At 45.7% G+C, this 24,219-nt stretch overlaps 1 protein-coding gene across 1 annotated transcript; it reads left to right on the forward strand.

The window, feature by feature from the left end:
• The first annotated feature begins 1,297 nt into the window (after nt 1-1,297).
• On the forward strand, nt 1,298-23,271 carry RSPH9 (radial spoke head component 9). The gene is made up of 5 exons (XM_009900170.2): nt 1,298-1,536; nt 1,762-1,924; nt 2,487-2,616; nt 4,148-4,294; nt 22,788-23,271. Exons 1-5 carry the CDS (start codon nt 1,310-1,312, stop codon nt 22,946-22,948), a joined length of 828 nt encoding a protein of 275 aa, XP_009898472.2. The 5' UTR covers nt 1,298-1,309; the 3' UTR covers nt 22,949-23,271.
• The last annotated feature ends 948 nt before the right edge of the window (nt 23,272-24,219 follow it).

Consider the following 24,219-nt stretch of genomic DNA (forward strand, 5'->3'; position numbering starts at 1 on the left):
GGAAAAAACCTCAAAGATCATCAAGTCCAACTTGTCGCCCAACACCTCATGACTAGTAAACCACGGCACCAAGTGCCACGTGCAATCCCTTTTTGAACACCTCCAGGGACGGGGATCCCACCACCTCCCTGGGCAAAAATTCAGCAAAATGAGCCACCAAAGAATGACCCAAATATCGTTATTTATAAATAAACTGTTATTTATAGGTGTATATGAAGTAGGTAAGGTCTGTCTGTAAAAAGTAATGAGATTCAGAAGGTGTTCATGTAAGAAATGAGGAATATGGGGAATCCCAGCTAAGGTACACATGTGGAATCCCAGCTAAGGTGATTGCCCGTTGGAATGTGCTGCCCAGGGAGGTGGTGGAGTCACCATCACTGGAGGTGTTTGGGAAGAGACTGGATGGGATGCTTGGTGCCATAGTTTAGTTGATTAGATAGTGTTAGATGAAAGGTTAGACTCAATCTCAAATGTCTGTTCCAACCTGGTCTATTCTATTCTATTCTATTCTATTCTATTCTATTCTATTCTATTCTATTCTATTCTATTCTATTCTATTCTATTCTATTCTATTCTATTCTATTCTATGGCATGTTCTCCTGCTTTTTGGACATAACTTTGCATTTAAGCCCCCTGAAGCTGAGTAACATCCACACACTTAAGCCACCCCTAACCGCATGCTTAATGGGTTGCTGCTTGTGCCTCTGGGCCATGGGACCGGGTTAGCTTTACACAGGACTGCCACAGCCAGACCAGCCGGCACAGGCAGCTACCTGCACGTTCTGCAAGGCCCATCTTTCTCCTTGCTTCTCTGGGAGAAGCCCGCGGCTGGTGCACAGCTTCCTTGCCGTGACTGTCCCGAAGAGGGAATGCTGGGGCCGACGCAGCGGTTTAAGCGCACGGGAGGCACAGCCGCCCTGTGTCTGCTCAGGCGCTGAACTACTGAGGACGCCGTGAGACGCCCGTCCAGAGGCTCCCGTCCCGCCTCACCCACGAGGCCTGCCCTGGGGCCCACTGCCCCAGCCGGGGGCCCTTTCGGGTATGCGGGCCCGGCACCGGCCGCCCAACGGTGTCCGGCGACGCTCCTCCAGGCGCCGCCATTGTTCGCCGGCGCCCGCCGGCGCCGTTCCCATGGCAGCGGAGAGGCGGGACCCACCGTTGCCATGGCTCGCCCTCCCCCGGCCTTTGCGCTGAGTTTGATTGACATTGGGAGCCGTTCCCTCCGGCGGAAGCACGCCGTCACCTTTGACCACAGCGGCGCCTGCCTGCCCCACCTCCGGCTGCCTGGCAACGGCGACGCGGAGCCGCCATGGAGGCGTCGTCGCTACCTGCCGCGCTGGAGCTGGTGGTTGGTGGTGGTGCGGGGCTGAGCCCGGAGAAGCGGGCGGTGCTGGGGTCCTCGCTGCTGCTCCTCCAGCGCGACTACCGCTTCGAGCGGGTCTGGTTCTGGGGCTGCATCCAGGGCGTGCGGGGCACCTACTACATTGCCGAGGGGCTGGGCCCCGACCGCGCAGCGCCCCGCAGCCGCCTCTACAGGTGCGGAGGTCAAGCCGTACTTCACTGCCCCACACACCTTCCTGGGGAAGTGTAAAAAGCCTCGGGAAGCCCGTTCCCCCGAGAAGAGGGGACTGGGGAGCCGGTAGGGAGACGGGGACAGCAATCCTGGAGGGAGCCTCATTGTGCTCTGAGGGGCATGGCAAGGCAGTGTGGAAGGCCAGTGCTTCACAGGGCTTCAGCCTGTGTCTTGCTTGTTGCTGGCAGCTTGAACTGCGTGGATTGGAGCCTTCTACCACCAGTGACTGCAGAGATGGTTGCACAGACTGAGCAGCTGAAGGGCCGTTTCCAGGGTGATCCTTCTTTTGACTATAAGTACACTGAGATAAAAGAAGAAGATGCTGAAAGGTTGGTTGAAGACAGTGAGGAGGTAAATACAGCAAAACATTTTCAAGCTCTCTTTGCTACAGTTGGGCACCTCACCCTGGACAGGTGGTGACTCCTCATTGTTTGCAACAAGCAGCCTGAGCCTGTGCTCAGACAGAATAGGCACAATTTGCTCTTTGCCAACATTGTGTAGCAGCAGCTTCTTGACTGAATTCTTTGGTTACTCCTGGAGGTAGACACAGCTCAGATTTTTTTTTCCTTTGTGTTTATTATGCACCATTGCTACAGATCCTCACTGCATTGTCTGCAGCTTTACATAGGAACTGCAGGTACCATTCTTTATAACTGACAAGTCATAAGTAGCTTAATTGAGAGGGACAAAAGGATGGATGAAGGGAGGGACAGTGAATTCTCTACTGAATGTAGACTGTCTGCTCCTGCTTCTGTTTTTATGAAAAGAATGTCCAGTTTCTGGTCCTTTGCTTAGTGTCATTGGCCTCCAAGCTGATGAGTCTGATGTGGTTTCTATTATCACCTTGAGTTTATTCTCAGAAATGGTAACAACGAAGGCCCTGCCTTTAAAATTTGCTTCTCTTTCCTTAAAGCCCACAATCAAGGAGGAGGCTCGCCTTGTAGCTACAGTAGAACAGATAGACAAAGCAGTTGGTATCATCCCTCGAGGAGCGTTTTTGAAGACTCCTCGTGGGTCTGTGCATGAAAACAGAAACTTTGAAGGTAAATTCTCCTTGTCTTTATCAGGGTGAACTGTACTTTGATCACAGAGGCTGTAAATGAAGACAACTTTCTCTAGCTGATGTTTTGATTTCACGTTTATGTTTTCCTTGGGTAAGATGGGTTAAAACAGGCTAGATGGCCAGGCCCAAAGAGGGGAGGTGAACAGAGTTAAATCCAGCTGGTGGCTGGTCACAAGTGATGTTCCTCAGGGCTCAGTTGTGGGGCGAGCCTCGTTTAATATCTTTATCAATGATCTGGATGAGGAGATTGAGTACCCTCTCAGTAAGTTTGCTGATGACATCAAATTGGGTGGGAGTATTGATCTGCTTGAAGGTGGGAAGGCTCTGCAGAGGGATCTGGGCAGGGTGGATCGATGGGCCAACGTCAATTGCATGAGGTTTAAACATGTCATGTGCCGCATCCTGCACTTGGGTCACAACAAACCCATGCAATGCTGCAGGCTTGGGGAAGAGTGGCTGCAAAGCTGCCCAGCAGAAAAGAACCTGGGGTGCTGGTTAACAGCCAAATGAACATGAACCAGCAGTGTGTGCAGGTGGCCAAGAAGGCAAACAGCATTGTGGCCTGTATAAGGAATAGTGCGACTAGCAAGGCTAGGGATGTGATTGTGACCCTGTACTCAGCACTGATGAGACCACACCTCGAATACTGTGATCACTTGGGCCCCTCACTACAAGAAGGACATCCAGTTGCTGGAACATGTCCAGAGAAGAACAACAAAGCTGGTGAAAGGTTTGGAGAACAAGTCTTACGAGGAGTGGCTGAGGGAACTGGGATTGTTTAGTCTGGAGGAGAGCAGGCTGAGGAGAGAGCTTATTGGTATCTACAGCTACCTAAAAGGAGGTTGTAGTAAAGTGGGTATTGGTCTCTTCTCCCTAGTATCAAGTGATAGAAGGAGAGGAAATGGCCTCAAGTTGCACCTGGAGAGGTTTAGCTTGGATATTAGGAAAAATTACTGGAAGAGTGGTGAGGCATTGGAATAGGCTGCTCATGGAGATGGTAGAGTCACTATCCCTAGAGATGTTAAAAAAATGTGTAGACATGGCACTTTGGAACATGATTTAATGGCCACTTGATGTTAGAATTTGTTTCCAGCTGAAATGATTCTAAGATGCCACTAATGTTCAGATGCATGATTCAATGCTGGAAGGTGGGAGAAGAGTTAGTAATGGTTCTGAGTCATTAAGCCTGTAGTTTTACTTGTTGGTGTATAGTTTATGCCTGTATTTAGAAATTATACAGGCAGTGAATTCTCCATCTAGATATAGGATGTAACCAAAGGGGCACAAAAGCTTGGTCTCAACTCAGTGCCAATTGCTTATCCAGGGCTTCAGTTAGCCATGGTCTGCACTGCACAGCATCAGAGAATGCTGTCACGCATTTCTGACAAGTCTGGTCTTCTGTGGAGTCTACTGGAGAAAGATTGGGATTCAGTCCTATGCTCTGTTATTTGATGGTATAATGAATGTTAGCCTAGCTTGCTGTGTTAATGGTCCCCAATGGTTGTTTGCAGGTCTTTCTTTGGCAGAGGCAAAAAAGTTAAGTTCCTATTTCCATTTTACTGTGCCTGTTAACCTGAAGAATAAGACACTGCTGGAAAAGGCTGACCTGGACCCATCCACTGACTTTCTTGACTCCCTGGAGCATGATATCCCACAAGGTAAAGGTAGCAGAATCAACAGATGGGGAAGGCAGTCTGGGAAACGCAGAGATGACAAGGTGTGGGTTACTGTGGAGTCAGTATGCTTGGGAGGAGTGCCTATGATTCTGCCAAGAGACTTTATCTTTTACTAAATATTGTACTTAATTCCCTTTTAAAGCAATTCTAAACACTTATAATGGTAAGATGTAAGTGTACCAGGGCTGTCACATCCCTCAAAACAGGTCTAATCACACCAGCAGTTACTCCCCCTGCCTGAGTGCCATATTCCCTCCTGACTTCTGTAAATTTGAAAGCCTGTGACAACTGGTGTCCCTAAGGGGAGAGATAACTCCACCAGTGACAGAGGGAATTTATGTGGTTTGAAGTTATTTCACACCTCTTGTCCCACCTAGTATTGCTCTTCTTTATCTAAATGGGCTCTCATTAACACTAAACTGCTATCTCTGAGAGATTGAATTCAAATGTTCCTTTGATAAATCGTGTTAGAAATGCTGTAGTGTAGAATAATCTGTACTCTAGTAGGGTTACACACTGTGGAAGGAGAAAGGAAAGTGTGCATGCTGGAAGGCATCTTCAGTTCACTTCTCTACTGTTCTGCTCTATAACTGTTAAATATATTTGTAGCCTCTTCCAGGGATTCCTCTGGCAGAATATTTCTCTGAAGAGATGGGAAAATTACTTGTTATTTCTTTCTCACTGCTGTGGGGTTTTTTTTCTCCTTTTTTTTCCTGATTTGCTGACTTTTTTTGTTTGTTTGTTTGCTGTTGTTGTTGTTTGGGCCACATGTTTTCACATCCTGCTGTCTAGAAAGATTCTTGGGACACAATAAGAAATTAGGTTTGCTGTCTTGGAGTATCAGGATAGGATAGGAGGTGACCTGTGCCAGATGAAATTGGCTGAAAAGACAGTTAATTGCCAGTGCTGTAAATTGCTTTTCAGACTTTGTCTCTTTCCTTTGTCAAAAAAGAGAATAAAACTAGTGAGCTCCTGCCTGAATTCAGAACATGAACAGCATCCAACGTAAGCCATTGTTCAACTTACTGGGAATATCCTTGCTGTAGTAATTTTCCAGAGGTGTAGTGTGAAGAGATTGTGCATTTTTACATATACTGGCTTATTTAGTGGGCCCTTTTCACTCAGAAAGGAGTATTGCAAGAAGGGTCAGGTCCTAGACACTTGCTAAGAAAATTTTAGCTGCTAATGTTTGCTTCTCCTGCTTTTTTACTAGGGCTTGTGGTAGGAAGACTTTAACTCTATGAGCCCTGAAACTACAGAGCCACTGCAGCAGGAGATGAATCTGCAGGGCTTTCTATGTTTCCACTAGAAAACAGGCAGCAGAGGCCAATAGCCTGAAGGCAATTTAGCCAACATCAGCTGTAATGGAGAATGGCACCTTTGAAAGACTACAGATATCTGCAGTGTTTCACGTCTAGTTCCAGGGACCAGGCGAAATGGCAGGTCATGCTGTGTGTTAGGTGGTGGTCTCAGTGAGGTCTTTAAATCAAATTTGACTTGTAGCTGTATTTTACCCAGTGGCAGGTAGAAAGTGGGACTCAGCTGTACCACTGCTGCATTTGTCTTCATGTGACAACCCGAGGTATGTGTAAGTCTGAACCTTTGCTCCCTTCCTGGGAGGTTGTTGCTGTTAGTGCAGATCTCAGTCTTCACCAAAAAAAGTTACCTCTCAAAGATTAGTTGAACTCAAGTGCAGCTGAGTGATTCTTAATGGAAGAGAAGATTCATCATGGCTGTATTGTCCTCTTTTTCGGACTGAACCTGGGGACTGATGGAATGAGCTTGTCACAGGCAAAGGAAGACAAGAACTGGTTACAGGATCAGCAAGGCATGTAGCCTTTCTAGTTGCACTCTGTCACATGCAGATAGGAACTATGACATTAAAGAAAATCAACCCATTCCCCTTTAATAAGCATTCAGGTTGCCTAAAGTACTGGTTGCAAGTGAAAACATGGGGGAAAAAGACAGGAGGGCAGGCACAGGCTTCTGCTGATTTTATCAGCATGGCTTTGCCAAAGTCACTCACTCATCTGTTGCAAGGCACTCAGACTCTGGTTCTTAGATTACCTTTCTTCAGCTCTGCCAGTGCATGTTGGTCCTGACCCTGAGCAGACAGTGCATTTTCTGGTTTTGAATATGTTATTTGTAGCTCTGATGAACCTCCTTGTTTTGACCTGGAGCTTTTCTTGGCTTTCCTTGCTAGATCCTCTCTTGAACAGTTACTGTCAGAGCAGAAGTAAGATGTCCCAAATCTGTTGCATCTAGAATTGTGACTGAAGTCAGAATTGTCTCTGCCCTCAGCAAATAACACCAGGGTTGAACAACACCTAAGTGATGCTCCCAGCCTGCATTGGCTAGAATTCCCCTAGTGTCTTAGAAGACCCAAAGAACAGGACTGAGAAATTAAGGGCTGGTTTTAAAATGTCTGAAAGTTAACAACTCTGTTGGAATAGTTTTCTTTTTTAATTGGAGATTGAGCATCTGTGACGGCTGTCATGGGGATAAATGTATGTTGTGTCATTGTAAGAGAACAGAGGTGTCTTACAGAATGCAAAGTTGGAGGCAGAGAGAACATTTTATGTGACAGCTGAGAGGTGGTAAGAAAGGAAGGTAAAACCAGGCTGTATAAAGGATACAATGGTAAAAGCAGAGAGTTTAGTGCAAGATGGGAAAACCTGGAGTTTTGTAACAAAACCGCCTGCCACCCTTATCTTTACCAGTGATATCTGCGGTGATTGCAGGTTCCAAGTTCTGTCTGTGCATCTCTCAGGTTATCTGTACACTTTAAGAGTTCAGAATATGTTGCTGCTCTTTCCTTAATCATGCTGTGAGTCTGTTTTTCCTTGGTGTCAACTCCCAGAGACAAGTGACTGTGTGGCTTAGCTTTTATTATAAAATAGTAAAGTGGGAGAATGTGAAACCAGTCTCAAAAGTAAATTAAATTGGTTTATCCCCCTTAAAATCTCCTGCTTTCTGAGCCAAACACACGATGTTGAGTGACCTGACTCATGATGTTTGAACATGGAGGGGCTGCAACATTGATCTTCTGTCACCACAGTATCAGATCATCCTGATCCAAATGGCCAGCTGGTCAGAATGTTGCATGCTGGGATCTGTAGGTTTTGCTGGCCATATGTCTGCATTAAAGATAAGCTTGTTTGCTCTAGTCTAAGCAGACAATCTGCTCAACTTTATGCCCAATTAGATGTAGCCTTTCAGCTGCTGGCACACTGCCAGTGCTGTCCTTTCTGCTGCATCCAGTTCAGCACCCTGGGCCAAAGCATTGTAGGAACTAGAGTTGCGGTAGTTTTACATGTGCTTCTAGATAATGGACTAGCAAAGCAAGTAGCAATAATTCCTAGCGTGCCTACATCATTGTCACTTGGTGACTTCATGTTGTGTCACTTCTTGGGCATTGAAATGATGGGGAAAGTAAAAATGGAGGGGGAAGGATGATTTTACTGTCACCATGATACCAGATCAGGCTCTCCTTCTCCAAGGATAAAGGAAGGGGATGGGAGAAAGCCTAAGGTACTGCTGTAGAATGGAAAGCTTGAGAGGAGGTAAAACAGGGGATGGAGAACTCAGTTCTTTGGCTCTTTCAAACAGCACTTCAGAAAAACAATATCTCTATTCTGAAACAGATTGCTGACTCAAATCACTTTGATATGGAGATAAGGGGCACCAACAGGGCACTGCTGAAAACTGATGCGTGAGGGGAGGTGTATTAAAGGTAAACAAACAAACAAACAAGTGTAGATAGGAAAATATATTGGTGGAAATAGGATTTATGTGAGAAGACTTGGTTCAAAAGACAGTACTCCTGCTCAGTACATAGCTGCTTTTGGCTGATAGCCTGTCAGTTCACTGGTGCAATGAGTAGGAATTAGAAGGAGAAAGCAATATAAAAGGAATGGAATGGAATGGGATAGAATAGAATAGACCAGGTGAAAGCTGGGAACCACTGATAATTGTCATAAATTGGAATTTATAACGAGTAGAAAATGACAACAGAAGCCAGGACAACCTAGAGTAGTCCATGACACCCATAAAGAGGACTTTGTTTTTTCAGGTGTGTTGAGTGGAAAAGAAAGCACATGCTGTGTTAGCTTTTCCAGAATGCTACTGGAAACTGTCATTAAATGATGATGGTAAAAAGTCAGTCTGATAAGGTCAGAAATGCTCCATCATTTTTTCTGGTTTGTTTTTGGCAAGAATATGGACTTGCATCAAAGGCAATAAAATACTGTTTCAGATCATTTTCAGACTGTTTGCTAAGGGAGGGTAGAGTTAGACAACCTTTACTGTGGGTCAAAACCTAAAAGTGGTGGAGACAGGTAAGTTACCCCTGAAATCATTATCTCAGGGAACTTGTGGCATACTTATAATGTTAACCTTTAATACACCCCAGCATTGCAAAATATTCCTCCACTCTTATCTTGATTAGTAGTTGTGATTCAGGAATCGCTGAATGGGTGTATTTCTGGAAGGGGTCAGAAAGGGATTCACCTGAGACCGCTGATATTCTTCAATATTTTCATAAATAATCTAGAATCACAGAATATCACTGGTTGGAAAGGCCTCCAAGATCATCCAGTCCAACCTTTGACCCAGCACTGAAGGGTCAAGACTAAACCATGTCCCTAAGTGCCAAGTCCACATGCCACTGCTTGAACACCCTCAGGGATAGTGATTCCACTGCTGCCTTGGGCAGACCATTCCAGTGTTTGATAACCCTTCCAGTGAAGAAGTATTTCCTAATATCCAGCCTAAACCTCCCCTAGTGCAGCTTTCCTCTAGTCTGTCTCTTGCCCTCAAGGAGAAGAGGCTGGCTCCCTCCTCGCTCCAACCTCCCTTCAGGTAGTTGTGGAGAGTGATAAGGTCTCCCCTTAGTTTCCTCTTCTCTAGACTGAACAACCCCAGCTCCCTCAGACAGTCCTTGTAGGACATGAGCTCCAGGCCCTTCATGAGCCTCATTACCATAAGTAAAGGATTGGTGGAGAGACAAATAATGGCAAGATGACCAGAGAGATCTGGTAAACTGTGCTTACTTAAATAAAGTAAATTTTGATGTAGCTACTTGGAAAATCGTTTAAGAGCAGCACCTAGAATCCAGACTTGTAATCTGAAAGCTCTGGCTCTGAAAGCAAATCCAGGCAACAACCCACTGAACATCAGCTCCCATTTGATCCTGAGACATAAAAGGCTAATATGATCTATAAATGTATAAACAAGGGCATAGCAAATAGGAACAGGGAGGTGACTCGACTTTTGAATATACTTAGTGGAATCCGAACTAGATTACTGCACACTGCAGAACTGGAGAGCTGCAGAAAAGAGCCACAGAATGATTCAAAGGCTGGTAAGAGACAAACAGTTCAATCTGTTTATCTTATGGGAAAGAACACAAGAATGACTGTTTTACACTGTGTAAATACTCCATGGAGTTTGCGTATTGGGTACTGAAGATCTATTCAGTTCAGCAGAGAAAGGCAGAACAGCAACCAGTAGCTGAAAATTATAGCCAGAAAAAAACTAAAATGAAAAAGTAGATAAAAATGTTAACAGTCAAACGATTACCACCTAGCAAGTGCAATGGATGAGCCTGTGTCTCTTGTTATCTTAGCATGATGCAGCTGTGCTTTAGCCAAGAGCAAACGTAAGTTGTTAGCGGCAGACATGAGCAACTGAGTTCAGTGTAATGGGCAGTAGTATGCAGGAATCCAGAACATAGGATTTCCTGGTACACCTGGCTGTAAGCTTAATGACAGCTAGGGAGGGTGATGTTTAGCTTGGGTTTCTTCATTGTCAGTGACATTAACACAAAGGTGATAATGGCTTTCTGAGACAGTGACTCTCAGTACAGCTGCCTTTGCTTCATGAACTACGAAGCCTGAGGGCTTAGAGGACTGAGGAGATTCCTGACTTACTGCTGTCCTTTGTGGAGTGTAAACTGGGGAGCTGAAACCTCTCAGATGTAATTGCTGATTCTGTAATGCTGGGAGAGATTTCACTGCATCATTCTAAATGGGTGTACAGTGGCAGGGTGGACTGTAGTGAGTCTTCACTACTTGCTGTTTCAAAATGCAGCTAGAGGAAGAGAAGTTCCTCGAGAGGAGGTAGTGTCAGCTCCTTTCCCATTTTGACTGTGAAGGGAGTAACAGCCACTCAACCTGTAGCTCTGTTGCTTCACCTGAAAGTGCAGTGGTTTTGGAGCTTTCCTTATAGAGCAATGCAAAGGGATTTGTGGCTGTTTCCTTGGCTGAACACTTCAGGCACTACCCTTTCTGTAAGCTTCCTGAACAGTAGCCTGAGTTAAAACACTAACCTCCTGTCCTCTGAGTTTCATTAGTGTGCTTTTTATCAGTTTAGCAAAAGCTGGTGCTTAATGGGCCCTTGAAGATGGAGAGGTTGCATTTCTAAGTAGGAAATAATTTCCTTTGGCTGCTCTTAAGGGCCATTTTGGTAGCCCCATCATGGCTGCCCCAAAAGTCCAGGTGCTGGAAGGAAGAAGGCCAGGAGACACAACCTGCTTTATCTCCATGCATTAACACAGCTAATTCACTCCTTCCCCCACCGACTCCCTCTCCAGGCGATTAACCCCCTATCAGCCTCTGACTCCAGCCGTTTGAAGAGTTTGTGTCTGCAGAGGTATTTACAACCCCTAGCTAGCCAGCCGAGAGTAAGCCGGCCGTTATCAGGGCTCTCAGACAAATGGCTGCCTATCTCCTCAGTGGTCTTGCAAAATCCAGCAAAGTGCTATGCTGTGCTGGCCACCTACTTTCACCCAGCCTCCCTTCCCCGCTAACATTTCACAGATGTGACCTGAACCCTCCCCTTTCATTGCTTAACAATAAGCAGCACCTCCCCGGCTCTGTGAAAGCTGAGAGCAAGAGCACTTTACTTCTTAGCCTGCCAAGAGCCACACGGGGACAAGGCTTTTCAAGCTGTCTCACTGAAATCCAAACTAAAAGACCCATAATGAATGAGCGGGTAGTCTTAGCAAGGACAAAAAGAGGTAGCCAAAATGTGGACTGCAATACCTAGCGTGGCTCACAGCTATCCTGGGCTGGGTGAATGTGTGTGAAATCCAGCTACAATATTCCATGGAGTACCTGACATTTATACAAGTGGCTTTGACACGGAGGGAGTAAAACAAATTGGTGTGCATTCGAACAGTCTGCTTTCAGATGTGAGAATGGAACCCAACAGCTAGCGCAGTTACTAGTTAAAGCTTTGGCACCCGATTTTGCTGTTCAAGTCGGAGTCAGCCGTTCGTGTTAGAAGTCATTCTGGAGTGGCTGTAGCTGCCGCCTTCCAGCAGGGCGCGCTATGGTGCCAGCGTTGTCAGTGCTGAGCGCAGAGAAGGAACCACGGAAAAGTAAAAATGAGAAAGAACAAGCACCAAGAGCACCAGCAGACTGCGGAGGAGGTATGGCCTGAATTTCCAGGCTCTGTGATATACCGACCTCCTGAACTGTAGATATGGAGACGATTACTCCTTCCCTTCCAAGCTTAGGCAATTTCTTGAATAGTCACTGGACTTTTCATTAGCTTTCTTAACATCCTTACAGATCACAGGCACACAATGGATGTACACAAACACATAAGCAAGTCTCCTGCATCCTTCAAAAGCAGACTCATTTTTGCTAGTGATGTGTGGACTGGGGAGCCTTTAGAGGCTGGGGCTCCTCCTGCAGTGACCCGAGAGTGGCCTGGGAGCAATACAAGCTGTTAGCTGTCCTACAAGCTGGGGCAGTGTCAGCTCAGGAGTTCAAGATCAGACTGGAGCTTTTAACACACAGCAGAAGGAATCCAGAGCCAGCTAGCATTATAGCTTTTGACTGGCTGTTCATGGTCTGCCTTGATTTCTGGAAAGGAGTCTTGTTTTCTTTGGGCTTTGTTTCTATGGGTAATAAAGCACTGCATTCACTGCCTTTGGGTCCTAGATCTGCATCACCTCAGGAGTCTTGTTTAGTCAGAGGCCTTGGATGAGTTTATACTGGAGCAGGGCTGCCCATGAACCGAGAGCTGTGACTGCTGCAGTGAAAGAATGAGGAGAGAAGCAAAGTCTTCATAGCAGCTTTGTAGGGATTGTATTTAAAGTTTTTTTTCCTCCTCAGTAAAAGAAATCATTGCCCACTCTGTCTCCATTTCAGCTCCTGGTTCATTTGACATGAAAAGGAGATGAACTTCTTGCTAACTGATGGAAAATGCTGGTAAAAGCCTCTTAGGACCAGAAGTAGTTTTATCACCGTGTCAAGTCAGCCTTGGCCTAACCCTTTCTCTAGGGAATGATGAAAAACTACTTGCAGGGGAAAGCCTAAGGCAGCCTGTGCCACTGAAGTCAGAACAAGGTCAGCTTTTGCTGGAACTGGTGTGTTTCTGAGGGGGCTTCGTGTAAGGAGTGGCAGCTCCTGTATGTGCAGCAGTTGCATTGGTGCCAGCTCTGCACACAACTTTCTTTTGCTGTTTGCTGCCCCTTTGGCCACAGAACTTTTTGCAGAGAGGGAGTCAACAGGTGTTGTCTTGTTTTACTCTACATGAATATATGGATTGAAATTCTGCATGCTGAAGGGGTGTGTGGCTGTGTGTAGAGGGAAAAGTACAAGGGACAGTTGACCTGCAGTTGTTCTGTACAGAGATAGATAGGCTACCCCAGGCACTAGTATATGCTTAGCCATCTTTAGTGTTCAGGATTAGCTTGACTATCAACACAACCACACTCTGCTGTGTGGATATGCTCAGTTTGACAGTCTTAGAAACTGGTAAACTCTTAGGTAATTTGGGCCAGAATTCATATTTAGCTTAGCATGAAAACATTGACAGTTTATAATCTGTGCCATCTGTTCCTCATCCTAAATCCTTTTAACTAGTCCTGCTAACTTGATGATGAGTTAAGAAGTGAAACTGGGGGGGACCAGCAGGGCTTGTAGCCTTGCCCTGGTTGCAGGAGGGTGAATTGGATGTGCTCTAAGCATTTGGTGGGCTTTGAATGCCAGCATCAACTGCTTTGTGTTCTTTCAGAATTCAGAGATCAATGTGAGGTTCTTTGCCCATAATCCAGCCCCTGTTCATCATTATCACCTCCTCAAAGTGCCCAGCGCTTTGTTACCAGGAGAGGCAAAATCTTACAAGGTGGTCATAATCTCCTCTGAGAGTCAGACAGACATTCTCCCGTGGGTAAGAAAGTGACAGTGACCAAAAGCTGTAGGGGGAAGCAGGCTAGAACAAAGCTGTCCATTGCATCCTTTCATCAAACTGTTAATCTTTCTTTCAAAGACATCACGTTTGTTTGGTGACAAAAGCCCCAAAGAAGCTGAATTGAGCCTGAAATCCTGTAGCAAGATTTAGAGGAAACGTCTTTCATTGAGAACAGGGAGGGGCGAGGGTCTCCTTCTTTTTCTTCCCACCAGCCAATGGGCTCACAGAAGCCCACGAAGGTGACGGATTAATGCAGGGGCTCCCCAGGTAGATGCTACGTGACTCCCAGCACGCTCCAAAAACGTTTCCACAGCGACCAGCTGAACAAGAAATATGGAGTGTGACAAGATACAGCATAAACTTGAGCTTTGGAAGGAGGCTGCTTTGCCACTCTGAGAGATTGCAGTATTTACTACAGAAGACCTGAGACAGGATGATCCATACTATAGTTGTCAGAACCAAAACACTGAGGGTTTTAGTAATTTCCTCCCCACCCCTGCTCCATAGAAGTTTTGATTGCATATTGTCTTGCTGTTTCCTCCAGTGCTCAGCCCCATTCCAAATCTTTGTTCTGGATGATTTCTGTGCAAAGTCTGCATATTTCCTTTAACAAAACATCTCTTCCTTAACAAAGCCAAACCAAACCATTATTCCTGCTCTGTTCTAATTATCAGGTGGATTTAGGACTGAAGGGCAAACTAACTGGGCTACAAGGAAGGCTGTATATTGATGTGTGTTACTTCTGTGTTAGCTTTTTCAGTCCTGCCCATCCTCTGCAGCTCGTTTTTCTTTGTACATTGTCCCTTTTTTTTGGTGTTGGCATTGCTGGCTGTGCAGCCAGATTCCAGCTGGAAAAATAACTTTATTTTTGGCTAGACTGTTTGTCAGCCAGATCGTTTCCCTGACCTGGTTAACTAAGCAGTAAATAAACACTTTTGTGGTCTTTATGATGGAAAAGTTATAAGGGGGGAAATAAGAGTCTGAGTGTAGAGGCTGCTTCAACTGGATTAAGGAGCACTTGGTTAGATGTCTAAATATGGCCTGAATTTCACCCAGTACTGGAAGGCACCTGAATATTGTGCATCTGGGACAACACTGCAATCCCTGAGTCTTGTCAGCAGGAAATGGGCATTTTGTATGTAAGTGGAAGGCCCAGGATTGTCTTAATCATTTGTGCTGCAGAGGTGTCCCCAGCGGGAAAGGCTAATGGAGAGAAAAAGCCTCTGAAGTATGATCATTTTACGTTGAGGTTTGGGCATGGTTGTATTCGTGTGTCAAAGACATGGCAGGCATTAGGACCATGCAAGAGCCACTTGGCAGCGTCTGAATGTTTGTAAGCTGTGCTTTCCTGGCTCTTGAGGCTTTTAAAAATAGTGCAGAACCTGCAACCAGTCTGTGTTTTTGTTTAATTATTATTAAATAATTATATGGGGAATTGGAAATATTGACAGCAGTGTTAACATATGGGGTGCAGGTGGCGTGTCAAGCAAATGAAAGGGATTTAGTTTGCAGCCAGTAAGTGGCATGAAGGAGTTTGAGCCCCACATTAAGAGTGTTTGGATGTGTCCTTATGGCTGGTAGGCTGTGTGTGAAATGTCTGTGTGGCAAAATTTATTGAGAGACGGAGCACAGTGACCTTTCCTTACAGCTGCTCTGCTCTGCAATTTGTCTTTGTTCCCTACAGACAACAAATTAGAAGTAGGAAGCTCTTCCCAGTGCAAGATTTTCTGTTGGGAGGTAATTGGAAACTAAATCCCATGGGTGTAGTGCAGCTTTGTCAGAGCTAAGCGCTTGTGGTCACGCAGCCAATCAGTGGCTGCAATGTTGCCCCTCTCTGGGTGTTAGTATGTCCTATAACTCCATACTTTCACACTCTCAGGACAGACTGCAGCAAGGTATGTTACAATGTGCTCTTCTGGCAGCATACTGCGTGTGCATCCACGCTGTAGCTTGAAACACTTCCTTCTTTGAAGAGGCATTGGTAATGTCACTTTTACGACCCTCTGTGAGCTTTTGCAACACGAAGCCTTTCTGTCAGCCTGTCTGGCTCTTAAAACTGTTTCTTCTCAAGCTTGCACCGAAATAAGGCGTTGCTGAATTGCCTCCGAAACAGCAACGTTAGGAGAGGTCATACTGGGAAGTGGACCAGTTGTGGCAGAAGAGTTGTGCAGACAGCCCTCTTAAAAGGCTTTGTTTAAGAGCTGATGTCTCACGCGCCTTATCATCTCTGTGAATTACAAGATTCAGCCCGTGGCCCAGCACAGCAGACATGGGGGATGAGGCAGGGATTTCTATTGGCAGCTGGAAAGGAAGAAGAAGCTGAAAAGGAGGTTGACTTTTGAAATTCAGCCCTGGCGTCCTGACAGCTGTTGAAGGGCCATAAAAAAGGCAGTGGTTTAACACTGGGTGAGCATCAGGATCTTCAAAGCACTTTCTTGTTTGGGAAAGATGTAAGGAACTCCTCAGAATTTCTGCCTGTGCTTGGAGGGGTGGAGGCTGCAGCCTGATTCAAAGAGGGAATAGGAAGCTCCAGATCTTCATCCAGCAGATACTTTTCCCATGCTCTTTCCTCCCACACAGCAGCTCCCTCCCTTCCCTTCTGGAGCAATAGGCAATAGTTTCAGCACAGACAGTGCTTGGCTTCCTTGGATTTGCTGGGTGCAGCTTAAGAATTAACTTGCTCTTTTGAAAAAAAAAATGTGTTTTGAAGAATGGAAACCTCAGCAGAGCAGTGTCACTGTGAGATCCTCTAGCATGAGACCAATGACCTCCAGTTCCCCATACCTCAGCAAGCTTTGCATGATGAGGGAAGTTAACTCTGCTGGCTGATTTAGGGACAATATAAGCTACAGCTCACACATAGATGGAAGTTAAAATCAGTATTTAACTCCAGCAAAGCCAGCTTTCACTTTATAACTGGAAGTGGAAGTAATCACAGAATCACCAAGGTTGGAAGAGACCTCAAAGATCATCAAGTCCAACCTGTCACCCAAGACCCCACGACTAAACCATGGCACCAAGAGCCACGTCCAATCCCCTTTTGAACACCTCCAGGAATGGTGACTCCACCACCTCCCTGGGCAGCACATTCCAGTGGTAAATGACTCTCTCAGTGAGGAACTTTCTCCTCACCTTGAGCCAAAACTTCCCCTGGCGTAGCTTGAGACTGTGTCTTCTTGTTCTGGTGCTGGTTGCCTGGAAGAAGAGACCAACCCCCTCCTGGCTACAACCTCCCTTCAGGTAGTTGTAGACAGCAATGAGGTCTCTCCTGAGCCTCCTCTTCTCCAGGCTAAACAACCCCAGCTCCCTCAGCCTCTCCTCACAGGGCTGTGCTCAAGGCCTCTCCCCAGCCTTGTTGCCCTTCTCTGGACACGTTCAAGTGTCTCAATGTCCTTCTTAAATTGCGGGGCCCAGAACTGGACACATCACTCAAGGTGTGGCCTAACCAGTGCAGAGTACAGGGGCACAATGACTTCCCTGCTCCTGCTGGCCACACTATTCTTGATGCAGGCCAGGATGCCATTGGCCTTCTTGGCCATCTGGGCACACTGCTGGCTCATGTTTAGGTGTCTATCAATCAGCACCCCCAGGTCCCTCCAATGTATTATTATTATTATAAAATATGTCTCTCCTGACAACTTTTATCTAGGAATCTTGGTGTAGCCTTTGGACTGATGCTCTGAGTTTCCCAGCCTCCCATTAAGAGTCATGTATTCTGACAGAGGGGCAATGATGGGCACAGGAACTGTCATGAAATATTCTGATCCAATATTAGAAAGGATTTGAACCTAGCCTCCTGCTTCTGCATTTTGACAATAATACAGACCTACACCTACCCATGCAGTGATTTTACTCCAAGAACCATTTGTAATAGCAGCATTTCATTTTCATAATTCTCCCCATCCCTTTTTATATTGTATTATTAAGTGCATTTCTAAGGCTTTCTTTTGAAGGAGGAAAGAAGGGATAGTCATTTTAAGCTATTATATCATACTGTTCATTAGCTACTGATTAAGGCACTGGTAGCGTGATTTACGACGTTATTTCAAACTCCTACAAGGAAAGTGGGCCTGAAAAAGAATCTTGTTTGAAGGTCTGTGAGATTTGAGCTGTGCTGGAAGAGAATACAGTTGTCTTGGATCTTTCAAGAACAACTTTCTGTGTGTTTCATGAGTTCAAATGTTTTCTGGACCATTTCATCAAGTGCTGCTAATGTGGGAAGGTATGGGGAGGAGGGGAAAAAAGAGATTTCCAAGTTTTTGGTTTCTCTGTTTAAATCATAGAATCAACAAGGTTGCAAATGACCTCAAAGATGATGCATCAAGTCCAACCTGTCACCCAAGACCTAATGACTACTAGACCATGGCACCAAGTGCCACGTCCAGTCCCCTCTTGAACACCTCCAGGGACGGTGACTCCACCGCCTCCCTGGGCAGCACATTCCAACATCTAACAACTCTCTCTGTGAAGAACGCCTCATATCCAGCCTAAACTTCTCCTGGTGCAGTTTGAGACTGTGTCCTCTTGTTCTGGTGCTAATTGCCTGGGAGAAGAGACCAACCCCCTCCTGGCTACAACCTCCCTTCAGGTAGTTGTAGACAGCAATAAGGTCTCCCCTGAGCCTCCTCTTCTCCAGGCTAAATAATCCCACCTCCTTCAGCCTCTCCTCATAGGGCTTGTGCTAAAAGCAAAGGTCCAAAAAAAGCAGATAGGTTGCAGAACTTTAAAGTGGTGTCTTAGAAGGCAGACAGCAGCATTGTGTATTAAATGCAGTTTCTGAATGAATTAGAAATGAAAAGCACAATCTGGAAAAGAATTCTGAATAAATACTCACCTTTGGTAGCTGGGTTAGAATAATGTCCCCAGTGATCTGGTTAGTAAAAGGTGGAAGATGGCATTGCTGCTGTTTGGCTCTGCACAATAAAGGACAGCTCTATGACTAATGGTCATTATGGCTGAAAACAGAACCTGAGTGAAAATAAGATTAGTTTTAAGCAGTTTCTTATTTCCCCTCCCCAACCTATATTGTGTCTGCCCAGCTGGGATTGACCTTAAGTAACCTGCTTGTTTTGTTCACAGGCAGACTTATGCAATGTTAGCAAAACTTTATTGTACGTTTTTGCATGGAACTAGATGCAGAATCAAGGATCAGAGAAGAGCTGGAAAGTATAAGAACTTTGTATGCCCCACAGGTCTCACATTTATGAAATGACAGATTTGAGCCCTTTGAGAGGTTGCAGCTTAGCCAAACAGTAGGGAAATGAAGTAACTGCACACCACAGCCTTCAGAGATACAGCATAAAAGTGAGCAGAGCTGTCTTCAGTTACATCTGTCCATTTCTGCCAGGTGGGAAGGTGCATGTCAAGCTGCTTTGATCAGCAGAGTAACTCCACAGAGACTGATAAGCATGTGTGACACTGGGTACATGTTCTGAGGAGATCATGGATCCATGTACTGTATTGCCCCAGAGCACAGCTAAAAGGATTTTATCAAGTTGAACTTGATGTACTCTACCTTCTCAGTGAATTTGTCCAAGAAGTCTGACTTGAGATACAGTTACAGAGAGCACTACTATCCCTGTTTTCCCTCTCACCTTTCCCACTTGTGGTGCCCCAGGCATTTCTTTTTGTTCTTTGTAAATAGTTTGGGGCAGAGGGTTCATCTGTGTACATGAACACATCTATGCAAGCCATCACATGCACCCAGGCTGCTGGATGCTTCCAGGATGTTGGGAGGCATTTGCAAACTAGATAATCTATAAAGGCTTTCACCACCCAGCAAGGCAAGGCACAGTCCTGTTCTGGACAGACTTGCTTCTCAGAGAACTGGTCCTAAATTAAAGACTTTTTATATAAGAGTTCCTCATTCCATTATCTTTTTGTCAGAGTACCTGTTCCGAAAGTTTACAGCTCCCCCCCTCTCTGCAAACCAGTGTATAAAGGTGCAGCAAATACCACCAGATGTTTGAGTGAAGGGCTTGCAGATAATTTCTGCAAGTTCAAGCTGCAAGAACCCTGCCCTGAAAGCAAAGTCAGTTCAGTGTTCAGAGGAGAAATGGAAAAAGTTACTTGAAAGACTGAGGGAGCTGGGGTTGCTTAGCCTGGAGAGAAGGAGACTCAGGGGTGACCTTTTCACTCTCTACAACTACCTGAAGGGAGGTTGTAGCCAGGAGGGGGTTGGTCTCTTCTGCCAGGCAGCCAGTACCAGAACAAGAGGACACAGTCTCAGGCTGTGCCAGGGGAGGTTTAGGTTGGATGTGAGGAAGAAGTTCTATACAGAGAGAGTGATTGCCCATTGGAATGGGCTGCCTGGGGAGGTGGTGGAGTCGCCATCACTGGAGGTTTTCAGGAGAAGACTTGATGGGGTGCTTGGTGCCGTGGGTTAGATGTTTGGGTGGTGTTGGATTGGTTGATGGGTTGGACGTGATGATCTTGAAGGTCTCTTCCAACCTGGTTTATTCTATTCTATTCTACATAATTAGATTCAGACCTATTTGTTTGCCACTTGTTATTCAACACCCCTGTGTGTAGCCTTGCTACTGCCACTAGCAAATGCAGAAAACCTGCAGAGGCAAAAATCTTTAAATGGTTTCAAAGCTTTGACAGCAAATGGCTCTCGTGCTTGAGCCACTAGAACATTTGCCTTGTAATGAATTGCTCTTCATCAGGGTTCCCAGGTTACCCAAGTAGTGAATTCTCTTAAGCACATCGATTTTGTTGGAGACCCAGTCAATCAGAGTGTGTAATCCTGGTGGATGAACTATAATATATGTTTTAACTCCAGGAAGGACAAAGATCCAGTCTAGTTTGGGTCCACGAGTGGTACTGGAGAGACTGCATGGGAGATTTGGGTAGCTTTGTATGTGAAACCACTGCTTGTGAAGATGCTAGCTTGTATTTTACCTAAGACCAGTGCAAAGAATGTCACAGTGCCAGGAAGGTAGAAAGATGGCACACACCTGTACTAATCCTGCCCTATATTAAATAATGTTTGCTTTACTGTGGTCTCAGCTGTCTTTAGTGGAAGCATCAGCTGGAATTTCTGTGAAATAAAACCAGTATCCCACATTAGAAAAAAGCCTTGTGTTATGGCAGAATTCAATAGAAAGGGCAGTAACTTCTTAAAGAGATCATAGAATCAGTCAGGGTTGGAAGGGACCACAAGCATCAGCTAGTTCCAACCCCCTTGCCATGGACAAGGGACACCCCACTAGATCAGGCTGGCCAGAGCCTCATCCAGCCTGGTCTTAAACACCTCCAGGGACAGGGCCTCAACCACCTCCCTGGACAAGCCATTCCAGGGCTTCACCACTCTCATGGTGAAGAACTTCCTCTTCATGTCCAGGAAGGGATGTTTCTCTTCATGTACCACAAGCTAAACCTCCAGCAAATTCTAGACAAGCAGATGGTTTTCCTTTTCCATTGAAATACACAGTTTGCCTCTCTTCCTGCTGGGGCTTTGTCCCATGATACTTTGGCCAGCAGATCCTGAAGTAACCAAAGTCTGCATGCCTAAAGTCCAGGGTTGGAAGCTTGGGATATATACTCCTCCTTGCCCTGAGGACCTTAAATTCTATTGCTTCATGGTCACTGCAGCCAAGATTATCCCTGAGCCTCACGCTGGTCATCAGCCCTTCTCTATTGGTGAGAAGAATGTCCAGCAACTTCCCTGCTTGCTCATGCCCTCAACTAGTTTGCCATGAACTTCGTAAGAGTGCATGTATTGTGAGCGAGCATTCAGGAGCCCAAAGCTTTACAAACACAGCTAGCTGCTGCCTTTTGGCTGCCAGGCAAGCCAAACAGCCCTGCAGCTGCTGCTAGACCAAACAGCCTCAGGAGCTGCAGTCAACCCTTGGGCCGTGGGGAAACCTGACGCAGGAACTTGAGGTGTTAAAGCCCTACAGCCCTTTGTCAAATGTGACTAAAATTGGCCAAGAATCAGAACCTGGTGGGAGGGGGAGGACTGGCAGCTGACAGCAATCACAGAAGCCCTTCCCCAGGCTAACCATGGCATGAGTAAGCATGAGTCATAGCATAAATTGATGAGCCTAAAATTATCTACAAAGATGAATACCATCTAATTGGGCCAGCACATAATGGGCTTTCTGCTTAGTCTGGAATTGGCAGATTTTGGCTTTGGGTTAGGCTGAGTGCTTGACTCCGAGCCAGTAGTAGCCTGACAGCTCCCTTGAAAAAAAAAAACCCAACAAAAAAACCCCCCCAAAATAAATTTGGCCTTTCAGATGAAGATTCAGCAGGACTTTACATTGTAGCCTCTAGGCATTACTGATTTGGTGCTGAAGCTGGTATTTTCTTCTCTTGGCAGCTCCTTGCCTTCCGAGCATTGAATCTGAGCTGATGTGTCAACCCTCTGCCCTTCAACATTGTTCCCAGGCTGTAGTGCCAGATGCAAAACAAACATTGTAGCTCAGAGGGCCTTGCATCCAGGAGAAACTGCATTTTCACACTGGCTCTGAACCTCCTCTGTGGAGCCAAAGCAAAATTAATGCAGAAACTATTCCCTTTGCCCCTACCATGCACATCTTTTTCAGTAGTGGAGCCAAGAAAGCCTGAAGAGAATTGATCTCTAAATTTTTCTGACAGGAAAATACCCTGTTTTTCATTTTCTCTTCTTCCTCTTTCCCAGTTGCTGCATCAGGTAAACCAGTCTTCCCTGGAGCACAAAAGTGCCACCTTCACACTACTAATGGTACAAGTTTATTTTAAGAAGGAATTTCATACCTAGCATGGTTGCTATAGCTAGTCTTGGCTTCTTATAGCTAGACCAAGTAGTAGCAGAGCTTGTCAAGAGTAACTTCTGCCCACTCAGAAGCAGCCCAGAATAGCTGTAGTCTCTCTTATGAATCGTGTATCCAAGTCTGGAGCTCCAGGGGTCCCTTCCTGTGAAGCATATGACATTACCACCCCAGTCATGACAATATGCTACTGAGTGAACTTAGCAGACATCTGGAACCCAGGGCAGCCTGTAATACTGTATTGATGGGGAAAAAAATGGGCATCAAGGTTTCTCATCTCTGACTTCTGTTTTCAGGTCTCACAAACTCCAATGCAATGTGTACTCTTAACTGGTTAGACAGACCCCACTGCAGGCCTTCTCCCAGCTTAGGGACAGCTTGTGTCAGGAACACTGCCTTTCTCATTAGACTGACTCATTAAAATCAGAGAATAGTATGGGTTGAAAGACACCTCTGGATATCATCTAGTGCAACCTCCTCCCCCCCAACTAATGGAGGTGCATGTTCTCATACAGGCTCCTGGACAGTCCAGCTAGAGAAGGGAGGCACTGTAGTGGTGCTGAGGAGCTTGCTGTGGCTGGGGCTGACCTTCTACCACATCCCAATGACCAAGCAATATGGCTACATCTACTTTGGTACTGGTGAGAAGAACTTTGATCTGCCCTTCATGCTGTGACTCTTCTGTCTGGAACAACAACTCAAGACATTTAGATTTTACATTTAGATTTTGTTTACTGCTTGTTCTAATAAACATGTGAAAGCTCTGCCTTTTGAATAGGGTTTTTTGTGTATGTGTGTGTGGACTCTGGCCCTGATTATTATTCTAGGTCTTCACTGTGTGCAATCCTACTTCAATCCCAGACTGAATTCCCTGTGTCACTGCAAATCCTGTAGATACTAACAAATGGCATTTTCTTCCATTAAAGCCCTAGGTCAGAAATTAAAGCTAGGCCATCTGTTTGATTACAAAGACACCATGCTCACACGACAACTAATTTAGAGACAACATGAATGAATGCCTGCTATCACCCATGAATGATAAACAAAAATAGTTGGAGTCAGGGTAGAAAGCTGCTGATGCATACTATAAGGGATCTGAACTCTAGAAAGGCATATTGAAGAGTATTTGGCTTTTCAGGTGTTAGGTTTCACCAAAATTAGAGAGGTCTTTCCAGCTCATGGCATGAAGCTGTAGGAAAAAATTAACTATGGGCACCACCTAATCTGTTGCAAAATGTGCTCATTCAAGTTCATCTCAAGGAAGTGCTTCAATCCAGCTCCCTGAGCAGAGCTACCTGTGCTAGAAGACATAGTAACTTCTGTATGTAGGAGAAGATAAACCGTTTCCTTTCTGCATGGCTGTAGGCTTCAAAACCTTTCAGCCAGAGACCTTATCACTGTAAATGAAGTCTTGACTCCTGTCTCAAACAGCAAAACCATCTTGGCCAGATCAAGGGGCTGAAAGTAGGACTTCCATTTCACAAAGGAAGTATAAAAAACAGTATAATCTAATTGGATGTCCTAAGTAATATGTTCCAATTGTTCCTGTCCATGCTCCATGTGTAAGTCATTCTGGAGCCCAAGGAGGAGAGGGTAAGGGAGCTGGGGTTGTTTAGCCTGGAGAAGAGGAGGCTCAGGCTCAGGTAGCTGTCTACAGCTACCTGAAGGGAGGTTGTAGCCAGGTGGGGGTTGGTCTCTTCTCCCAGGTAACCAGCACCCAAACAAGAGGACACAGTCTCAAGCTGTGCCAGGGGAAGTTTAGGCTCAAGGTGAGGAGAAAGTTCTTCACAGAAAGAGTGACTGGCCATTGGAATGTGCTGCCCAGGGAGGTGGTGGAGTCACCGTCCCTGGAGGTTTTTAAGAGGGGACTGGACATGGCACTTGGTGCCATGGTTGAGTAGTCATGAGGTGTTGGGTGACAGGTTGGACTTGATGATCTTTGAGGTC

This window comes from Dryobates pubescens, chromosome 6 (assembly GCF_014839835.1).
Source record: "Dryobates pubescens isolate bDryPub1 chromosome 6, bDryPub1.pri, whole genome shotgun sequence".
Taxonomy (NCBI): domain Eukaryota; kingdom Metazoa; phylum Chordata; class Aves; order Piciformes; family Picidae; genus Dryobates; species Dryobates pubescens.